Source organism: Eptesicus fuscus, chromosome 7, assembly GCF_027574615.1.
Source record: "Eptesicus fuscus isolate TK198812 chromosome 7, DD_ASM_mEF_20220401, whole genome shotgun sequence".
NCBI classification, from domain to species: Eukaryota; Metazoa; Chordata; class Mammalia; order Chiroptera; family Vespertilionidae; genus Eptesicus; species Eptesicus fuscus.
In genome coordinates, this window is record NC_072479.1 from 54,136,815 (window position 1) to 54,157,490 (window position 20,676).

The 20,676-nt window shown below is 56.2% G+C and overlaps 3 protein-coding genes across 3 annotated transcripts; 1 reads left to right on the forward strand and 2 right to left on the reverse strand.

The window, feature by feature from the left end:
• Positions 1 to 209: 209 nt before the first annotated feature.
• On the forward strand, positions 210 to 3,201 carry CD63 (CD63 molecule). Its single transcript, XM_054718986.1, has 8 exons — positions 210 to 289; positions 789 to 865; positions 1,718 to 1,903; positions 2,056 to 2,130; positions 2,216 to 2,311; positions 2,421 to 2,561; positions 2,798 to 2,881; positions 3,045 to 3,201. Exons 2-8 carry the CDS (start codon positions 800 to 802, stop codon positions 3,108 to 3,110), a joined length of 714 nt encoding a protein of 237 aa, XP_054574961.1. The 5' UTR covers positions 210 to 289; positions 789 to 799; the 3' UTR covers positions 3,111 to 3,201.
• A 685-nt stretch (positions 3,202 to 3,886) lies between these two features.
• RDH5 (retinol dehydrogenase 5) lies at positions 3,887 to 8,164 on the reverse strand. Its single transcript, XM_054718987.1, has 5 exons — positions 8,149 to 8,164; positions 7,262 to 8,023; positions 6,825 to 7,083; positions 4,495 to 4,658; positions 3,887 to 4,210 (listed from the first exon to the last, which is right to left on the reverse strand). The coding sequence occupies exons 2-5, from the start codon at positions 7,569 to 7,571 to the stop codon at positions 3,987 to 3,989; spliced, it is 957 nt and encodes a 318-aa protein (XP_054574962.1). The 5' UTR covers positions 7,572 to 8,023; positions 8,149 to 8,164; the 3' UTR covers positions 3,887 to 3,986.
• A 701-nt stretch (positions 8,165 to 8,865) lies between these two features.
• BLOC1S1 (biogenesis of lysosomal organelles complex 1 subunit 1) lies at positions 8,866 to 12,530 on the reverse strand. The gene is made up of 4 exons (XM_008148591.3): positions 12,378 to 12,530; positions 11,578 to 11,650; positions 9,349 to 9,481; positions 8,866 to 9,074 (listed from the first exon to the last, which is right to left on the reverse strand). The coding sequence occupies exons 1-4, from the start codon at positions 12,436 to 12,438 to the stop codon at positions 8,964 to 8,966; spliced, it is 378 nt and encodes a 125-aa protein (XP_008146813.1). The 5' UTR covers positions 12,439 to 12,530; the 3' UTR covers positions 8,866 to 8,963.
• Positions 12,531 to 20,676: the final 8,146 nt, after the last annotated feature.

Genomic DNA, 20,676 nt, shown 5'->3' on the forward strand with positions numbered 1-20,676 from the left:
GGGCGGGGGCGCCGGGGAGCCCGAGGCACCCGGGTCCTGCCCGCGCCCTCCCTCGGCCGGGGGTGGGCGCTGTCTTGGGGGGTCCACGTGGCCCTGACCCGCACGGGGCTCGGCCTCCCCCGCCGGTGACTCAGGCCGCAGCTGTCCCCGCGTCACATGAGGGAGCCCGCGGCGCTGGGGGCGGGGGCCGGGCGGCGGGCGGGGCGGGGCCGGGCGGCGGGCGGGGCGCGGGGGCAGCCAGAGAGCCCAGCGCGGCGGCGGGAGCGGAGCGCGCAGCCTCAGGACCCAGGTGAGGCGGCCGGGCTCGGGCCGGGGTCCTGGCAGCCCCCCGTCCGGCCCCCCAGACCCGCCGCGCCCCGGCCGCTCCGGGGCCTCGCGGCTTTGCAACTTGTGAAAAGTTCCCGCGGCCGGGCGGGCGGGCGGGCGGGCGCGGCCGCACTTCTCTTTGCGGGGTGGTCGGGGCGCAGGGAAGTGACCGGCGGGCGGGCTTAGGCCGAGGCTGTTTTCGGAGCTGGTCCGGCGGGGAGGGGGGTCTAAGGTCCGGGGCTGGCGGCGGCGGGCGCCCCCCTGCCCGCGCCCTCGGGTCCGTCCCGGGTGCGGGGCGGCCGCCCCGCCCGCTCCCCTCCCGGCGGAGAGGAGGGGGCCGGGAGACGTGGATGTGCCCGCGGGTTTCCGGGTGGGCGGGGCCGGGAAGGGGGCCCGAGCGAGGAAGGCCTCGAGGGCCGGCAGGGCGCCCGGAAAGCGAGCCCCCCCGCCGGTCCTGATCCCCTGCCCTGCCTCCTGCCCAGGCCCGGCAGCCATGGCGGTGGAAGGAGGCATGAAATGTGTCAAGATCTTGCACTACGTTCTTCTGCTGGCCTTTTTCGTGAGTGCGCTGGGGAGGGGAGGGGGGCGCGCTGGCGGGGTGAGGGGAGGCCGGGCTTCGGAGTGTGGGGGCCGAGGAGCCAGGAATGGAGGCAGCTGGAGACCAGATGTGGAAGGAAAGCCCAGGGCGGCTGTAGGCAGCGCGGCCACCCCCCGCCGGCCTTTAGGGACCCCGAGGCCGTGTGGATGAGAAGGGTCACCCTCACCCCTCCTGGCCCTTCCTGTCTGGTGACCCAACCTTGTGACAGGGTTCGTGGGGCAACCGGCCAACGGCTGATGCTATCACTGCCGTGGGTACTGTTTGTCCAGGGAGGGGCCCCCCAGTCTTCCTTTAAAATTTTTATTTATTGGTTTTAGAGAGAGAGGGAGGGAGGGAGAGAAACATCGATTTGTTGTTCCACTTGTTTATGCATTCATTGGTTGATTCCTGAATGCGCTCTGATGGGATCAAACCTGCAGGCTTGGTGTATTGGGAGGACCTCAGACCAGCTGAGCCCCCTGGCTGGGGCTTGGGGCGCACCCCTCTCACCCCTCCTCCTCTCCACAGCTGATGGGGAAGGGTGGGGCGTGGCTGGTGAGAGGGCGGCTCTCGGAGCCCCTGAGGCCCCAGCTGACACTCTTGGTTAGGAATGTGTGCCCTGGGGTTAAAGGGTTAAAGCTTTCTGGGAACTTCTCTTTTTGCAGTTGATCAAACTGTGGGTGACAATGGGTCATCTTCCCTGTCCCCACAGTCGTTTTGTGGAGGCGTGAGAATCTGCCTCTCCAGGATGGGGTTAAGTCTGACTCCCGGGTGCACCCGCTGCCCTCCAGATGGGTGTGGGTCTGGCCTAACCGCGACCTGCTTTCTTCGCAGGCCTGCGCAGTGGGGCTGATGGCTGTGGGTATAGGGGCCCTGCTGGTCTTCAATCAGACCGTCAACCAGGGGGCCGCCAGCTCCGTGCTGCCTGTGGTCGTCATTGCGGTGGGAGCCTTCCTCTTCCTGGTGGCCATCGTGGGCTGCTGTGGGGCCTGCCAGGAGAGCTACTGTCTGATGGTCACGGTGAGTGGGCATCGGGGCCCGTGGGGTGTGTGGGACTTCTGGAAGGTCACTCTGTGGAGGGGCTCAGCAGGTGGGCGGGTGAGGAAAGCCTGTGTGAGTGTTCCAGAGACTGGCTGGGCCACGGCACCTGACTCCTGTCCTTGTGCCTGCAGTTTGTCATCTTCCTGTCTCTGATCGTGCTGGTGGAGGTGGCCACCGCCATTGCTGGCTATGTGCTTCGAGGCAAGGTAAGCAAGGAAGAAGGAGAGCCTTCCCTCAGAGGCTCTGGGACTCAGGTTCCCTGAACTCTGACCTCAACTTCCCTACTCCCAGGTGATGTCAGAATTTAATAAGGACTTCCGGCAGCACATGAAGAATTACCCCAAACAGAACCAGACAGATTTTTTCCTGGACAGGATGCAGAAAGAAGTGAGTGGGGTTGCCAGGATCAGGGGCAATGGAGGAAGAAGGCGCTCATCTTCATATTGAAGGTGGAGGTTCACCTAACAACCTCCCCCATATCTCTCTTCTCCCCCAGTTCAAGTGCTGCGGGGCGGCCAACTACACAGATTGGGAGACGGTCCCTCTTGAGCCCAAGAACCGTGTCCCTGACTCCTGCTGCGTCAATGTCACTGAGGGCTGTGGGGTTAATTTCAAGGTGAAGGACATCCACACTGAGGTAGGGAGGAGGCTGAGGTGTGATAGTAGGGCACCTGGGAAACCTGGGAAATGTTTCAAGAGATGAGAGGAACCAGGGATGGAGGTGGAGAGGGTTGGGGATCAGGGATGGGGAGGCGATCTGGGAATGTAGGGCTGGGGTGAAAGGTATAGAGGGTGGCGGAGAGACAGATGGACGCACGGGAGGTGGGGCAGTTTTTGATGGTGTCCTTGCCCTCTGTGTCTGCTGCCCTTCAGGGCTGTGTAGAGAAGATTGGGGTGTGGCTGAGGAGCAACGTGCTGGTGGTGGCTGCAGCAGCCCTGGGCATTGCCTTTGTGGAGGTGAGAGGCACCTTTGGGACTCATCCAGGGCGTCTGGAGAGTAGGGGCAGTGGGCAGGAGGTGCTCATCTGGGGGGGAGCCCTGGTGTGTTTGGGGCTCTTGGGTGGTTGAGGGTACCTTGCCTTTCTGACTTTCCTACCCGCCCCCCCATCTTTCCTTCTAGGTCCTGGGAATTATCTTTGCCTGCTGCCTTGTGAAGAGTATCCAGAGTGGCTATGAAGTGATGTAGGGACCCTGGTCTCTTTAGCCCCTCATCTAGGAGAGTGGGATAATATGCTCCACATTTTTCAATTAAACTGATTATTTTTTCAGACCAAAAAGACTGTCTTGAGTGATACTTTATCCCTTTTCTCTCCTCATCCATGCTCCTGTACTCTGGGCCTTTGTTCTGCTTGCACCTCCAGGAAAGAAAGGCCTGTTTTGGGGGTGTCCGGGAAAGGTTGGTTGGGCTGGCGGTGGAAGCGGCATTGGGAAGGAGGCTGTTTCCTAGTTGTGTGCTGCCAGGCTCAGTACTGCAATTAAACCCACAAAGGTCCTCCCTGGGAGAGGCCCGCCATGACATCTACCACGGACATCTCCTTGGCCTTCTGTCCAACTCAGGGCCCAGCAACTCCCTCCCCAGCCAGGGGCCTGGCTCCTTTCAGGGTGGTGATGAGTTGCTCTGACATCTGTGTGGCCAGTGTCATCCTCCTTGACTTATTAGTTAATAGGAACTTAAGTGAGTACTGCTTTTTTCCAGCCTAGACGTGACTCCTCCATACTTCTTTCCCTTGCCCCCCAAGAAAAATAAGGGCCATTCCCAAATGCTGAATTGCATTATCACTCCATGTAGAAAAGAAAGGAAACATCCAATAGTGCCCTCTAGTGGCCATATAGGTGCAGCTTTAAAGACCAACTAGCGATGCATCCCTCTTGCGCCCTCCAGTGGGTGTTAGTTATTTTGCAGGCACTGGACAGAGCGAGAGCACTTCAATGGAGCACCTTTGTTTCTGCCCATCTTTTTTTTTTAAACATTTATTGAGTGCCTATTTTGTGCCAGGCACCAGGTGGGGACAGAAATAAAGTTCTTGTATTTGAAGAACAATCTGTGGCTGGAAGGCTGGACTCAGTAGACTGCCTGGGCAGGCTTGGGAAGGACCCAGGTGAGCACAGCATCCACCAGGCTGGCTGGCAGGTAGGAGGCTGGCAGCCAGAGCAGCTTGGCGTCCCAGCCTGGGCTGTAGCGGGTTCTGGGGTGACAAGCAGTCAAGGCATGCTCCAGGCACCTGCTCACCTTGGTCAGGTCCGGGTCACAGATCAGGTTCATGACACGCTGCTGCACTTCCAGGTCTGCAGCCCAGGGGGTGGTTGGAATCAGTGTCCCTGTCCCACTGCAGCCCATCTCCGGCCCTCTTCTGGGTCCTGGAGCTTGTTGCCCAGCAGAGGTGAGAGGGGTCCTTAATCCCATCCCCAGTTAGGGGGAACGGGCAGGCTCCACATGGCCTGGGTGTCCTAAAGCACCCCATTCACCCTCACCCACTCCCTGACTGCCCCTCCTACTTCCTCCCGGCAGGCTGGAGCAGGGCTGACCTTTCTGGCACGTTCATTCCCCCTGTATGGGCCCAGCTACTCACACTTGGTAAGGAAGGCATCCCCATAGTGTGCCTGTGTGGCTGGAGGCAGCCGTGCCCAGCAGGCCTGCAGGGCGTTCTCCAAACTCTCCAGGTTTGTCACAGGGGTTCGGAAAAAGCCAGGCTCCACGATGGAGACTCGTACTCCAAACGGAGCCACGTCCCGCCTGGAGTGGGGTAGAGGGAAGTTTTTGGGTTCTTGCCCTAATAGGGACATGGGTGGGGGACTATGATGGGAAAGTTATTAAACCAGGGACAAGGGTCCTGACTAAGGGATACGCTGCTGCCCTGGGATGAGGGGCAAGTGGGGACAGAGGGAGGGAGGTTTTTTTCCTTTGTATTCTCTTCTACAACCCAGAGCAGGGGTTGGGTCTAGATAGTAAATATTTTCTGTAATGCAGGACTGAAAATACTATGTAGGTACCTATATAATCACTTAAAAATGTAAAAGTCATTATTGGCTTATAGGCAGCTGGCCAGACCTGGCCTGAGAACCATGGTTTGCCAATTCCAGCCCTAGAAGAACCCCACTCCCTAGCTCCCAAAACACAGGGTGGAGTCCTGAGTTCTGGAGAGGAAGGTGTAGACTAGTATTTCCTGGGAGGAAAGTGGGGTTACATCCAACCACCCCAGCACGGATGCAGAAGTCCAAGTATAAAGTATGTGTTTCATGTGCCAATTGGAAAATTAAAAGACAGACAGATAGAGACCTGGCCGGTGTGGCTCAGTGGTTGAGTCATGAAGCAAGAGGTCCCCAGTTTGACTCTCAGTCAGGGCACATGCGTGGGTTGTGGGCTCCATCCCCAGTGGGGGGAGGGAGGGCGTGTGGGAGGCAGCCAATCGATGTCTCTCTCTCACTGATGTTTCTATCTCTGTCCCTCTCACTTCCTCTCTGTAAAATAAATAAAAACATTAAAAAAAAAAAGTCAATATTGAAAGTACTTGCTGAGTGATGGTGACAAAGGCGGGCTTCCTTCAGAAGGTGCCTGTGGCTGGGGGACTTGTACTTCTGCTCAAAATCCAGGCCCTAACCCTGGCCAGCGGGTGGGAGCATTGTCCTGTGCACTAAAAGGTTGCTGGTTTGATTCCGACTCAGCACATGCCTGGGTTGTGGGCTCAATACTGGGTAGGGGACATGCAGGAGGCAGTTGATAGATGTTTCACTCTCACATCAATGTTTCTCTTTCCTCTCTCTCTAATAATATAAAAAAATCTTAAAATTCAGGCCCTGCTCCCATGTCATCCTTGTCAAGTCTCCACTGTGCTCTCATGGGACTTTGAACATTACCATCTAAAGATGAGGGGCAGGAGGACAGAATGACCAGGCTCAGTAGGTGAGCACCAGGGGTCTTGGGTAAGTTATGTTATTCTATGGGTATTAATACCTACCCTGATAGGGTTGCTGGGAGAATTAATGAGAAAATATGTAAAGGTACTAGCTCATTGTAATAGTCATCTCTCTCTATAAAAGCCTAATATGCTAAGTCCGACTGATTGGTCGGACCAATTGACCAGTAGCCATGGCGTGCACTGACCACCAGAGGGTAGATGCTCCGATGGGTAGGTTAGCTTGCTATTGGGGTCCGGCTGATTAGGACTGGGTGAGACAGGCTGGACATGCCCTGGAGCCCTCCCGCGGTCCCTCCCTGGCCGGCTGGCCCCCATCGGCCCCCATCAGGACTGGGCAAGATGGCCCCGATCGGCCCCAATTGCCGGCCAGGCTGAGGGACCCCAGGACCCCACCCGTGCACAAATTCGTTCACTGGGCCTATAGTTATTAATAATACTAATAATGATAGCAGGCTTTTTGAGGTATTTCCTTTTTGTTAATCCTTACCTGAGGATATTTTTCCATTGATTTGTAGAGAGTGGAAGGGAGAGGGAGAGACAGAGAGAAACATCGATGTGAGAGAGATACATCGATTGGTTGCCTCCTGCATGAACCCTGACCAGGGCCAGGGAACCTGCAACCAAGGCATGTGCCCTTGATCGGAATTGAACCTGGGACCCTTCAGTCCGCGGGCCAACGCTCTATCCACTGAGCCAACCAGTTAGGGCTTGGGCATTTTCTATGTGGGGCTTTACATGGACCTCATTTCACTCTCAACACCCATGACATTGGTCTTCTCATCCTGATCTAACAGATGAGGAATAAACTGGGATAAAGAAAATTAACCTTTTAAGGTCACAAAACTCACATGAGAGGCTGGGCTATGAAGTCGAGCCCTAGGCTATCTCCCCAGAAGTATTCCATTAAATGCTTTAGTAATCTTTGCAGGGCAGACACCAATACTTTTGTGAGTGGGCTGGGAGCCCGGGCCCTGCCCCCTCACCTCAGACTGTCTGAAAAGGCCTCCAGGCCAAACTTGGAGACACAGTAGCCCCCACCATTGGCTGCCAGACGACCCAGGACGCTGGTGATGTTGACCACCCGGCCCCGGGCCCGTTGCAGTAAAGGTAGCAGGGCAAGGGTGACCCCGATGGGACCCAGTGTGTTCACATTCAGCACCCGGTGGAAGTGATCCCTGGTCAGCCATGGTGTGGGCCCGATGATACCGGCTACACCGGCATTATTCACCAGACCAAAAAGACCTGTGGGGGAAGCGGGGAGTCACGGAGGGGAGTCACGGAGGGTAGGGCAGGCATTCCGAGGCCCCTCCTTCCTGGGCGGCCTGAGCACTGCTCCTTCCCCTCACAGTCCCCCTGGTTCCCACCGCCCGTGTGAGTACACACCCTACACCATGTTCCCAGTGCCTCCAGCCAGGCTCACCTGTTTCCCCAACATATGTTTCCACCCATTTGGCTGCCCGCTGGACACTCTGGGGGTCGGTGACGTCCAGCAGGGTGGTGTGGAGGCGGGAGGAGGCGGCCCGCTGCAGGTCCTCTGCCCCTGAGGGGGTCAGGCAGCTGGCCAGGACTCGGAAGCCTCTCTGGTCCAGCCTCAGTGCCAGGAGCCGCCCGAAGCCAGAGTCACAGCCGGTGATGAAGACGAAGGCATCGCTGGGGGGCAGGCTCTGCCGGTCTCTGAGCAGCCACAGTGCTGCCCAGAGGAAGACTCCCAGCAGCACAGGCAGCCACATGGCCGGAGCCCACGTGATCTGCAGGGGCAGCGAGCTGGGCAGAACACGTGCGGTTTACTCTGGCCCTCGAGCCCTTGCCCCTGACAGCCTCCCTAGCTGGAAGTTTCTGGTCTCCGCATCTGCTTGGCAGATAAATGGCAAATTATGCCTCTTCTGGGCAAAGCCAGGATCTGGGCAGCCCCTTTACTTGTGGGTAACAGTGAACACCAGATAAGCCCCTTCCGAGTGCGGCCTGCTGCGCGGGAGCAGAAGCTCTCGTTGCTGTCACCTTTCACCTCCTGCTAAACCAGGGCCACCTGAACTCTCTAAATGAAGCTGGGCCTTGTTTTAGGAAACACACACGGGGCAAAGAGCCCTGCACTTCAGTCCCGGCGGCCCCAAACTTACTGTGTGATGCTGAGCACCTCACTGCGTCTCTGGACCTGTTTCTGGACTAGCACCCACCATGCCCACTGGGGGGTTGTGGAGGATCAAAAGGGAGAAGTGTGAGGAGGCACGGTGAAGCTTAAAGCGTGAGTTATCAGCACAGGCGATACCTCGCCAGTCCTCCCGGCACCCAGCTCCCTGCCCTGCTTACCTCCTCTGGGGGGAGCTGGCAGGTGCTACACCAGACGCTTCTTCCTTTGCTCCCAGTCCCCCGGCTCCACAGGAGCTACAGCTGAGGCCAAAGTCCACGGTGGGTGGACGCGGTGCCAGAGGTATTAGTGTATGTGCGGGGGGGGGCGGGGGGGAGGAGGGGGAAGACTGAGAGGTGGAGTCAGGGAAGCAGAAGCCGGTCAGCCGCGGCTTGGCACGGGCCAGGCGTGCCCAGACCCCCTTCCTGGCTACCTTTCCCAGCCGGGGTTCCTGATCACCTCTGTCGTAGACTCCCAGCAGGCAGGATCTATCAAGTATGACAGCTGCCCCTGCCTGTTGGTGGCCTCGGACCTGTCATTTCTCCTCCAAAGTGCTCTCATGCCCAAGAGTTAATCTCCCACGAGGTCCAGACTCATGACACGGCTTAGTACCAGGCTGGGAGAGGCCATGAGCACGTGGAGAGGCAGAGCACCAGCGGCGGGCCAGGCCTGCTCCCTGCCTGTTGCTCCCCTGCAGGAAACGGAAGTCCTAAGTTAGGGTGCTTGCTGGGCAGGGCCTCTACTGGGACCTTCTCTGGAGAGGTGTGGGGAACTCCCGACTTCTGGTCACCCAACGGGCGCCTGCACCAGGCACCTGTCCCTTAGGGAAACGGTCTGTGACCCTTCCCCTCCCACCCGCTATGCTGAGCTAGCAGCTCCTTGGAATGTATCACAGAGAATTTGAGGCTTGTGTTTTATTTGTGTCCTGTCAGCCTCCCTCCTGCCCCATGGGGAGGTGGAGGGGGTAGGCGTGAGGTAGAGGGGGAGGGGAGAGGGGCTAGGACGGGGCCGACTGTAGCTGTCCTTTGTAGACGTATTCCAGGGCGGTGGCAATGGTGCGCATGTCCATCTCAATGCTCCGAGCCCAGTTCTCCACATCCCCGATTTCCTGGGAAGGGGAGAGGGGGGAGTCCTCAAATCAGGGTGAGTAGGGTGTGGCTCCAGTGGATGGATGGGGGCACTTCCCACCCATCCCCTACAGAGGGCTTTGCTTGGACCCACCAACTCCCTTTACCTTTCTCTAGCCTCTGACACTGGGGCCACAGATGGGGTTTCTGGGGCCATCTACTTCTTCTTTAGCCCCAGGTCTGAGGTGACCCTACGGGAGGCAGCCAGTGGGGGCCCAGGATGGGGATGGGGATGTGGTCGGGAGTGTGGCTCACCTTGAGTGCCTGGTTGAAGTTTTCCACCATCCCGATCCATTGGCCTGTCTGCTTGGCAAACTGGGCAGCCTGGACCTGTAGGGTCTTCACCTCATGGTCCAGCTTTCTCTGGTTCATGTAGGCCTGGGCCACACTAGAGGTTGGAGGAGGGAGGATATCAACTCACCCAACTGGTGAGAGTGGTCTCCAGGACTAATACCCCACTGCGAGAGTGGGAGGCCAGCCAGGGGTCAGGCTGGGGACAACCTCGTGACTGTGACCATGCTGGGATGTGACGCAACAAGACTAGTACATGCAAATGAACCCAGCTTCTTCCTCCCACTCCCAGGATTCTCAGGAGACCCTAGCTGGGAGCTGTGTAGAAACACACCATCTCCTACCCCGCAAAAGAGCTCCTGAAGCTGGGTGGGGAAGCAAGGGCTAGCCTGGTAGGGGGATATCCTTGAGTAAAGAGCTGGGAAGAAAAAGGGGGAGATGGGAGAAGCTGGGAAAATCCAGTAGTAGGGACACATCTGGCAGCAACCGGAAGCCCAGGGATCTGTGCAGAAGTTGGGAAGGAAACTTTGGCCACTCCCTGAATCTGGGGTCAGATAGGAGAGCAACCCCCTCCCCAGGAACTCAGGGTCAAGAGATCTCCCAGGGACTGCTTCTTGGCTCAGTCTCTCTCCCAACCTTTCTCCTTTCGCCCACACGAATGAATGAACACACACGCACACTTTCTCCCTTCCTTCTGCTCTGCTCTATTTCCTTTTCTCCTCAATCAAGGTGCTGGTTGCAATTACCATTACTGCCATGAGGTTGGTATCCTCAATTCTCTGCCTGCCTCCATCCCCCCTAACCCTCCTGCAATAATTGTGCAATAATTGTTCTCTCTTATTGGCTGGTGAATCTTTCACTACCCACCCCAAAGCTCTAGGTCAGCTGAGACTCCACATCCGGTGCCCCCACCCACTGGAATCTGTGGGGGCTGGAGAGGGCAAGGGGTCGGGGGCGTGGAGAGTGGGAAGGACACCTGACAGGGGCTGAGATAGACGGGGCCTTTGTGTTCCTTTCCGGGGAATGAGAGGAGCCGTGGGCAGCAACACAAAACCCTTTCTAATCTGGCTTTGGCTTAGCTGCCCTCTAAACTGAAAGTGGGGTGGCCCCTAGCAAAGTTAGAAGAGAGGAAGAAGCCCGGGCCAACATCACAGCAGAGCCAGGAGGCGCCAATGTATGCGTGTGGGGTAAGATCCTGTCCCTGGGGACAGCTGGTCACAGTAGCGGGCAGTGTAGGAGCTGACACAGTAAGAGTAGGGGGCTCCCAATGTTTCTAGCTTCCTCTGGGAGTTCCTAAGATCTCAGTTTTTCCGGTTGATCTCCTGCTCTCCATTATTCAAACTGAATGAAGGGAGAGGCCTGGAGGGGAGGGCGGTCAGAGGCCCTGACCACAGCCTTTCTTCCCCTAATCTTGCCCAGAAATGAGTAATGAAGATGGCAGCCCTTGCCCGGCTCACTTGGGCGACTCAGTCTCTGGATTCACAACTATTTGCCCTGGGGTGGAAGGCATCATAACTGCCTCCTTTCTTCCAACAAACGGCCTATCAAATCGTCACCTCGGTGCTCTCCTGGGTCACCCACGGTCAAGGGAATATTCTCTGCTCCTTCCCAAGTTTTTGGTTGTTAACGACATTTTCATTTAGGACTGGAGCAGAGGGTAGTCCCTGGAGCCCGTTGGCCCGGGGACAGACTTTCCAAAAAAGCCCCCCACCCCCGATGCCCAGAAGGAAGGGCAGAGACAGCCTGGCTCTGCTGGAGCTCCTGGCAGAGGACCTGCTCTCACCCTCACCAGCTGGGCCATCTCCTTCCTGCCAGCTGCTCCCAGGCCTGCCAGAGGGTGGGAGGTGGAGGAGGTAGTAAGCCACAGCGAAGGAGGGCACCCTCCCTCCCACCAAAGTGACAGCTGGACTGAGGGGTGCAAGGAGGTGGGCAGATGGCATCAGGTGGTGAGCACCCGGGAAGTTACTGGGAGGAGGGAGAAATCTGGCTGCGTCTCAAACCACTGCAGCTGCTCTTCCCTGACCATGTTATGGGTCAGGGCTGACTCAGGCCTCCCTCCATACACTGAAACTGGGCGGGGAGGGTAAGGGGATGCGTAGAACATCTCCTCCCTTCCAGGGCAGGCTGCGGGGAGGTCTTGCCCGCGCCTACACGTGGGGTGGGCAGCTGGTGTGGACGGGAAGAGGTTCATACCCCACATTGAGGTGATCCACCAGAGCTTCTGTCAGGCAGGTCGCTGCAGTGATAGCCTCTCGCCTCCTCTTCTCTGGGGGGAGGGAGGGGGAGAGGGATTGGAGTGGCGACTTGGTGTTTTTCCGGGGTGCTGCTGGAAGGCTTCCCCCTACTCGTTACTATTCTGCTAGTTGTGGGAACACGCCAACGCATCTCAGAGCGCCAGGGCTGGAGAGGACTTTGCCAAACAGAAACACCTCTCCTGTCAGAGGTGAGGAAACCGGTACCGGAGAGGGGAAGCGTCTGGCCCAGGGCCGTCACCGTCCAGGGCTCCAGACTCCCCGGCACGCTTTCCCCGCCTTCCTGGCCTAAGGCTTGGTGACTCGGGATTCCAAGCCCGGGCTCCGGGAACCAGCGCCCCACACCTGTTCCGGCGGCTTCCGGCCTCCAAGAATCCCATCTCTGGCGGGTCCCCCACACCCTCCTCCCTCCTGGAGCCCCGCCCCGCTCCCCGAAGGAAAGGCTGCCTGGACCAATCGGCACAGCGTTTCAGGAGCAGGGGCGGGACCACGAGGCCGGGCGGCCCAGCCGAGGCGCGTTTCCGAGGGGACACGGGTGATGGGTGATGGGTGATGGTAAAGGGACCGGAGCCCGTTGGCACCGGGACGGACTTTCCAAAAAAGCACCCCCTCCCCCTCCTCCGACGCCCGTGCCCACTAGCCCGCGCCCTGCCCTGGATCTGGGCCATTACTCGAGGCCCAGGCTCCGGGCTGAGGCCAGGCCGCGGCGGGAGAGGCCGCGCGGACAGGCTGTGGGCTCACCCTGCAGCTCCTTGCGCTCGTTCTGCTTGGCCTGGTGCTCCTTCAGCAGGCGGGACAGCATGGCCGCGCCGGGCGGGGGGCAGGGAGGCTGGACAGCCCGGCCCCCTCAGACTCCCGGAGCTGGACGCACTCCGCAGCGCCGAGGGCCAGGGCCACGTGACCGCACTGTCACGTGATGCCGGGACCGCCCCCTTTGGAGCCCAGGTGGGCAGGCGGTGAGATCTTGGCTGGGGAGAACGGGAATAGTCAAGAGTTGGGGGCAGGTGAGCTCTTGTCTTTAGTGGGACTTCACTTTTTGGTGAATGTTGGGAGAAGTTTTCTTTATCACTCATATTGCAGAGCCAGTTTTTAAAAGTAAATATTTTTTTATTGATTTCAGAGAGGGTGGGAGAGGGAGAGAGAATCATTGATCGGCTTCCTCCTGCACGCCCCCCCCCCCCCCCCCCACTGGAGATGGACCCGCAACCCGGGGCATGTGCCCTAACCAGGAATCGAACCCTGACATCCTGGTTCATGGGTCGATGCTCAACCACTGAGCACACCAGCCAGGTGCAGAGCCAATTTTTTTTTTTTTTTAAATTCTCACCTGAGGATATTTTCCCATTGGTTTTTAGAGAGAGTAGAAGAGAGAGGGAGAGACAGAGAGAAATGTCAATGTTAGAGAAACACATGGATTGGTTGCCTCCTGCAGGTACCCGACCAGGGCCTGGGTGGGGGAGGAGCCTGCAAGCGAGGCCATGATGGGAATCGGACCCAGGACCCTTCAGTCCACAGGCCCACGCTCTATCCACTGAGCCAAACCGGCTAGGGCCAGAGCCAGTTTTTAACATTTCTTTTGGATCTCAGGCTCCTGGTGTGTGTGTGTGTGTGTGTGTGTGTGTGTGTGTGTGTGTGTGTGTGTGTAGGCGGGGGTTGAGGGGGGAAGAGGTGGATGTTGCCAGGCTGTCCATCATAGTTTGGTTGTTGGCGTAGCAGAGGCACCCTCGGCTCATTGAAATTCGTTTCCTTTCTTGCCTTTCCCTCCTGGCAGCTCTGGCCAGTTCTCAGCTGTTCTCAGCTCCTTCCCTCTAGGAGGGACCGCTTTCCTTTCTTTTCCAGCCCCCTGTCTTCTCACCGCTGCTGAGGTCCCGCAGTGCTGGGTGATCATTGTAGAGAAGCAGCATTTTAGGCACCTCAAGTGGCCTCCTAGGGAGCTTTGCTAATTGTGGCTAAGTGCAGTAATGCGCAATGCCATCTCTGTCCTTCTGTGGTCAGGGAATGGGAACCCATTGCAGTCTTACCAGAAGAATAAATGCTGCTGTCACAGTAAAAGGTAAATGACATAATACCTCTCTGAACTAAGAAAAATGCTTCCCGGGTTACTCCAACAAGAAATATTATAAACATCATCAACGTATTCCTGCTATTGCCACAGTCTCTCTTGGTGCACCGTGCACTGACATGCTGGGTGACTTTGGGCAAATTGCTTACCCACTCTGGATTTTTTTTTTTTCCTTAGTGAAATAAGGGCTAAACTTTAGAATCACATGGGGAAGTTTTAAAAAATTCCCTGACCCTAGACTAATTAACTAGATCTCCAAGGAGTGGAGCCCAGACATAAGTATTTTTTAAAATAGTTGTTCAGGTGATTCTAAAGTGCATCAAAGGTTGAGAATCACTAGACTAAACCATATCTGAAGCTATTTCAAACTTTGGCATTTTCTCATTTTGTGATTCAGTTATATAGTTGAAAACTAACTTTATCACATCTACTTGCAGGAGGTGGAGAAATGGGTGCTGACTGAATTAAAATAAAACTGTAGGAAGCGGTTATAGGGTTAAGCCTCGGACTGACCTGCTGGCAAAGTCGCAAACAAGTCCCAGCTTGGAGGGCGCAGTCCTCTAAGCATAATTAAGCTTGATCTTGTGACTGCTCCCTAGATCTTTCCTGGGTAGCTAGTGGGCTGTGGGAGGGGCAGCAAGTGCTGCCAAAACAAGTGAAACTTACAACAACATTGTAGATTACCTTGTTTGTCCCTGATTATAAATAAAGCCTCAGCTTTGCAGTCTGGATCTGTTCTGTGGCCTCAGCCAGGCACAGAAGATCCACCTAGACCCAGCTTTTTCTCTTTGTCTATCATTTCTTCATCATCCTTCGTCGCCCCTGATCAGGCTCGCTGAACCCTTGGCTGTGCTGGCATGGCACATAAAACATCCTCTTTGAATTTTCTGAGGATGAGTTGAGGATTACTTTGATTCATTCAGCTATTTGCAGAGTAGCATCTTAATTCCTGGGAGATGTGTGGACATCAAAAGATTAATGAGTGAATTGGTTAAGTGGTAGCATAAAGCAGAACATTAAGTGCCAAAATAAAAATTCTGAATACCCTGGGTCCGGGAGAAGCCACACGCCCCTGGGTCCGGGTGAGGCCATGTGCCCCTGGGTCCAGGTGAAGCTGGATCCCAGGTCCGGGTGAGGCTGTGCACCCCTGGATCCGGGTGAGGCTGGGTCCCGGGTCCGGGCAAGGCTGCACGCCCCTGGGTCCGGGTGAAGCTGGATCCCGGGTCTGGGTGAGGCTGTGCACCCCTGGATCCAGGTGAGGCCATGCCCCTGGGTCCGGGAGAGGCCATGTGCCCCTGGGTCCGGGTGAGGCCACGCGCCTCTGGGTCCGGGTAAAGCTGGATCCCGGGTCTGGGTGAGGCCATGCCCCTGGGTCCGGGGGAGGCCGCGCGCCCCTGGGTCAGGGTGAGGCTGGAGCCCGGGTCCGGGTGAGGCCACGTGCCCCTGGGTCCAGGTGAGGCCACGTGCCCCGGGGCCCGGGTGATGCTGGGTCCCAGGTCCGGGTGAGGCCGCGCCCCTGAGTCCGGGTGAAGCTGGATCCCGGGTCTGGGTGAGGCTGTGCACCCCTGGATCCGGGTGAGGCCATGCCCCTGGGTCCGGGAGAGGCCATGTGCCCCTGGGTCCGGGTGAGGCCACGCGCCTCTGGGTCCGGGTAAAGCTGGATCCCGGGTCTGGGTGAGGCCATGCCCCTGGGTCCGGGGGAGGCCGCGCGCCCCTGGGTCAGGGTGAGGCTGGAGCCCGGGTCTGGGTGAGGCCGCGCGCCCCTGGGTCCAGGTGAGGCTGGATCCCGGGACCGGGTGAGGCCACGCGCCCCTGGGTCCAGGTGAGGCCACGTGCCCCGGGGCCCGGGTGATGCTGGGTCCCAGGTCCGGGTGAGGCCGCGCCCCTGAGTCCGGGTGAAGCCATGCCCCTGGGTCCGGCCGAGACCAAACCAGAGGGAGTCGGACCTCCATTACCACCATTTGTCCACCATCCAGAGCTGAAAAGTCAGTGCCGACCTGTACACATAAGGAACTGGTGGACATTGAAATTGGGTCTCTAAAGAACTGTTGGTCCAGAAAGAAACTCACTACAGACTGATTCATTTGCCTGTCAGCATAACTATTATCGCTCGTCTCACATTCAGTTCTTATAAGTATATTTCTAGTAACACATGATCTCACTCATCTTGGGGAAATGATGAGCAACATAGACTGATGAACAAGAACAGACCCAGAAACAAGGAGGCATCGATCGGACTGTCGGGCCTCAGAGGGAGGGTAGGGGAGGGTGGGGAAGGGGGGAGAGATCAACCAAAGGACTTGTGTGCATGCATACGAGCCAACCAATGGTTAAGGACAACAGGGGGGTGGGGGCAGCCGTGGGGAGGGGTGTGGGATGGGAATAGGAGGATGAGGACAAATATGTGACACCTTAATCAATAAAGAAATTAAAAAAAATTCTGAATAAAAATGCTGGATACTGTGTATATATGTGTCTATGCTTATATGTGTACTACTAGAGGCCTGGTGCATGAAATTTGTGCACAGGTAGGGTCCCTAGGCCTGGCTGGCCATCAGGGCTGATCTGTGGGGCGACTGGCAGGGTGATCAGGGCCCCCCCCGCTGGCACCTGCCTTGGCCGGCCTGGCTCCACCTGCTTGCTGGCCCCGCCCCTGCCACCACCACAGGTTGCCTCCCTCTGCGGGGCGACCGGTGGGTGATTGGGGGGACCCCACTGGCACCCGCCTTGGCTGGCCTGGGGCCTGTGAGCTGGGGGCAGCTCCTGTGTTGAGCGTCTGCCCCTTGGTGGTCAGTGTGCATCGTAGCGACAGGTCGTTCCACCAGTTGTTCTGCTGTTTGGTTGATTTGCATATTAGGCTTTTATTATATAGGATAACTTCTTTTTCCAACATTTCCTGAGTACTTACCATGGGGCAAGCACTTTACAAGTATTAATTAATTTAATCCCTAGAACTATCCTGTAAAGTATTATAGTTTGCAGATGAAGAATCCCAGATACAGAGCGGTGAAGGAGTAACAGAGCTCACAGGAAGTAGAGGTAGGCTACAAATCCAGGCTATCTGGTCCCAAAGCCTGAGTGGAACCGCTGCTCTGTGCTGCAGACACCATGGGAGAGACCCTGGGAAGGGAGGCCCTGTCTATTGTCACCAGGCCCTTCTGGCTCAGACCTCAGGTGAAGGGAATCCTGGCAGGGGAGGAGTGTTTGGGAAGAGGCTCCACTCCAGAGAACGGCTGATCCATAAAAGCGGGAAGAGTAAGAGCATCACAGGGCGGCCTCTGCCAGCCCTCCCCCACCTCCACCCTGGCTCCTGCTTCTAACTGCAGTGAGCAAGCAAAATAGAGGCAGACCGGAACATGCCTGGTTTCTCACTCCCAGAGCTGTGGAGCCTGGGAAAGAAGGGCAGGGGTTGGAAGAGGTACCAGAGAATGATGACTTGGGGGGCGTGAAACAGAGGGCAGGGGCTAATGAGGGTGGTTGGTGTTGGGGGTTTCAGTGGTCTGTCTGTGAATGTTAAGGACAGGCTGACACAGGGAGAGTGCCAGGCCCATCCTGTGTTACCCTCACCCTGCTTGGCACAACCGTCTGACATTTTCACAATCAGCATAGAGATTGCCAGTATTCTGCAGACATAAGCCCCGCCCTCTTCTCCCGCATGCTGGCAGTTCCTTTGCCCTAGAGCTGGACAGAGGACATGGGTCTGTATCTGGGGACGGCAGCTGATCTCTCCAGGGTCATCCTCCAGCTGCTCTTTTGCTGGGTCCTTCTTGCTTACGGTCCAACCGTAGTTTCCGCTGTAGTTGAAGCTCAGCCCCACTTGCCTTTGGTAGAGATGGAGAAAAGTTGCACTGTGTCCGGAGAACGAGTCTTGATATTTGAACTCTCTCTCTGCCCACCTCTCCTTACAACTTCCCACCCTGATTATTCTCCCTCAGAATGAATGGATGTAACTCCATGCTCTTTTTCTCCACTCCTCTCCCTGCTCTTTGAGGTCTCTTTCAGAGCTAGCTTTAATTAGCAAGCTCCCAGCTGACTGACTGGGCTAAACTTTAGGGCCGGAAGCTGCTGGGTTGTTAGGGGTTGGGTGAGGACCGAGGGAGGGCATGGCGTGAGTGGAGAAGCTTCTCAAACCGGGGAATCTGGCTGGGCTTCAAGAGGGGGCTGTTGGTGGTGTGGCCGAGGGCCAAAGGTTGGCCTGAAGCCAGGGCTCCAAGACAAGAGGCCCTCAAGGCCATTTAAATGGCTCCCTGTGGGAAGCGACCTCCTCGTCCTTCTCCTCAAGATCCTCAAAGACCAGAGTGGCCATTTCTCCAGGGACTCCCCTCGATCACATTTCTATTCTTTCTCTCCCAGCCACTCCCATAGTTGAAGCTCTGGCTACGGCCAGAATTCAGAGGCGGGCGGAGGATTCCAGCGCTGCAGAGGTGGGTGGGGTGAGAAAGTCATCACGTTGTGTGGCGAGGAGGAAACGGCTGACCCTGGGACATATGTGCAAGGCTCTGCTGCCGGATGAGGTGGAGGGAGAGTGTGCTCTGGAAGTATTTGCTTGAGAGCTGGGAAGTAGGGATCCCAGATGGAGGGGAAGAAAGCTGTGAGAGGGGAAAGGGGCTGGAGAGAGCCCCGGCAACACTCAGACACGTCTGTGCTGGGCTTGGGCATTTATCAATTTTCAAAATTATTTTGAAATAGTTGTCCACTCAGAGGAAGTTGCAAAAATAGTACATGAAGTCCTGAGTACCCTTCCTTCCCCCAGCTTCCCCCAGTGGTGATGTCTTAGATAGCTGTAGCACAAGATCTACACCAGGAGGCTGTCATAGCTACGATACTATCAACTAGTCTACAGGCCTTATCCAATTTTCACCAGTGTTTTTACATGCACTCATTTGTGTGTTTGTGTGTGTGTGCATGCATATAGATATTTCATCCCATGTACAGGCTCAAATAACCACAACCAAAATCAAAATACACAACTCTGCCCTAGCTGGTTTGGCTCAGTGGACAGAGCGTTGGCCTGCGAACCAAAGGGTCCCAGGTTCAATTCTGGTCAAAGGCACGTACCTTGGTTGCAGGCTCTTCCCCAGCCCGGTCCCTGGTCCGGGCTTGTGCAGGAGGCAACCAATCGATGTGTCTCTCTCACATGGATGTTTCTCTGACATGAATGTCTCTCTCTGTCTTTCCCTCTCCCTTCCACTCTCCCTAAAAATCAATGGAAAAAATATCCTCAGGCAAGGATTAACAACAACAACAAAAGATACAGAACTCGCCCGGCTGGCTTGGCTCAGTGGTTGAGTGTTGACCTATGAACCAAGGAGTCATGGTTTGATGGGTGGCGGGCTGGATCCCCAATGTGGGCCGAGCAGGAGGCAGCCGATTGATAATTCTCATTATTGATGTTTCTGTCTTTCCCTCTCCCTTACTCTCTGAAATCAATAAAAAAATATTTAAAAAAAAGATACGGAACTCCTCATCACCACAAAGGAACTTCCTATGTTATTCTTTTATATGCCCCCCCCCAGCCCCGTCCCTGGGAAATCAGTAATACATTCTTCATCTTTATAATTTTATTATTTTGAGAATGTTATGTGAGTGGAATCATACAGTATCAGCACTGGTTTTAATTTAATGAATTCCCAAACTCGACTCAAATACAGGAAGTTCTCTGGCAGGTTGCTTATTCTAATGTTCAGCTTCCTCCATCCTCAGGCCCCCTCAAGCATCTTCATTCCCCTCTTCACCTACAGTATTCCTACGACATTGCTTTCCACTCCAACAATCCGGTCTCACTTCTCCTTTAGAGAAAATCTACGTGTCTAAACTTACGAGGCTGCAGGAGAGCTCTCCCATGTTCCCGCCAACCCTTGCCCCACTATTTATAGGCAGGCTAATTTGGGCGGCCTTTCTCTCCTTCCTCCTGTAGCAGTGAGGTGACTTCTCAAATATTTGGGCAGAGGAGGTCAGAAGCAGATTTTTGGCATCTGATTTCAGCCTTGGATTTAGCAGGAGCCAGAGGAGTGGAGCCGGAGGGAGGCAGAAGCTGTAGGTGCAAAAAGGAGGCAGCTGGGGCTCTAACGGCATTCTGACGCCGGCTGTGGGTCTGGGCTGAGTGGAGACCCCGGGTCCTGTCCTGATGTTACTATCCTGCATTCTCATGTCAGCTCTTCCCTCCTGTCTGTGGCTCTGAAATACAAAGGGGTGGAGAGAGCATATCCGGGGGACAGTAACAGCAGGGCCCCGGTGTCAGCCTGCTGGCAGCACTTGTTTAGAGGTTGCCTAGCCCCCTGCAGGGAATGGCCACGCGTGTCCTGTTGTAAAAAACGGAGGCCCAAAGGGGTATAGTAATTCACCCAGGCCAAGAATTGTGTCAGGGCCAGCAGAGTGAGAGCCTACCTGTTTGTTTGCCTGATTAAAAGTGTAATCTTGGACAAAGAAGTGAGAGAGACAAAGTGAGCATGTGAAGGGAACTAGGTAGGTCACATATTGAGGCTTTTAAGAAAGGGAAGGAGAAGACAGGATCTCAAGAATATGACAGTGTTTGAGGGGCAGAGAAAACATTAGAGACATTGAGAAATAGTCTGTGAAAGATTCCAAGAAGGGGGACAAAAATAGAGTTTGGGATGACACAAAACTAGAGAGAGGGGTAGAGAGAGAGAGAGAGAGAGAGAGAGAGAGAGAGAGAGAGATAGACAGATGAATATGCACAAGACCAACACCCAACAAGAAAGACAACTAGGAAGAGGAGGGAAGGTGGGAGCAAGTGAGGTTCTAGTTGTGCCAAATTATTCCCTATCTCTCCTCCTGGCTCCATTTCTGGATTGGAGTTATAAATAGCAGAGTTGGAAAATGCGCCCCCCCCCCTTTGCTTCTGTCTCAGCACTGGGGGGAAGGGAGAGGAAGAGGGACAGGCCTGCTGGTAGGTCCCTGGGGAGCCCCACCCAGCTCCGGCCAGCCAGGACGCAGCCCTCCCATCCTCTCCCCGGT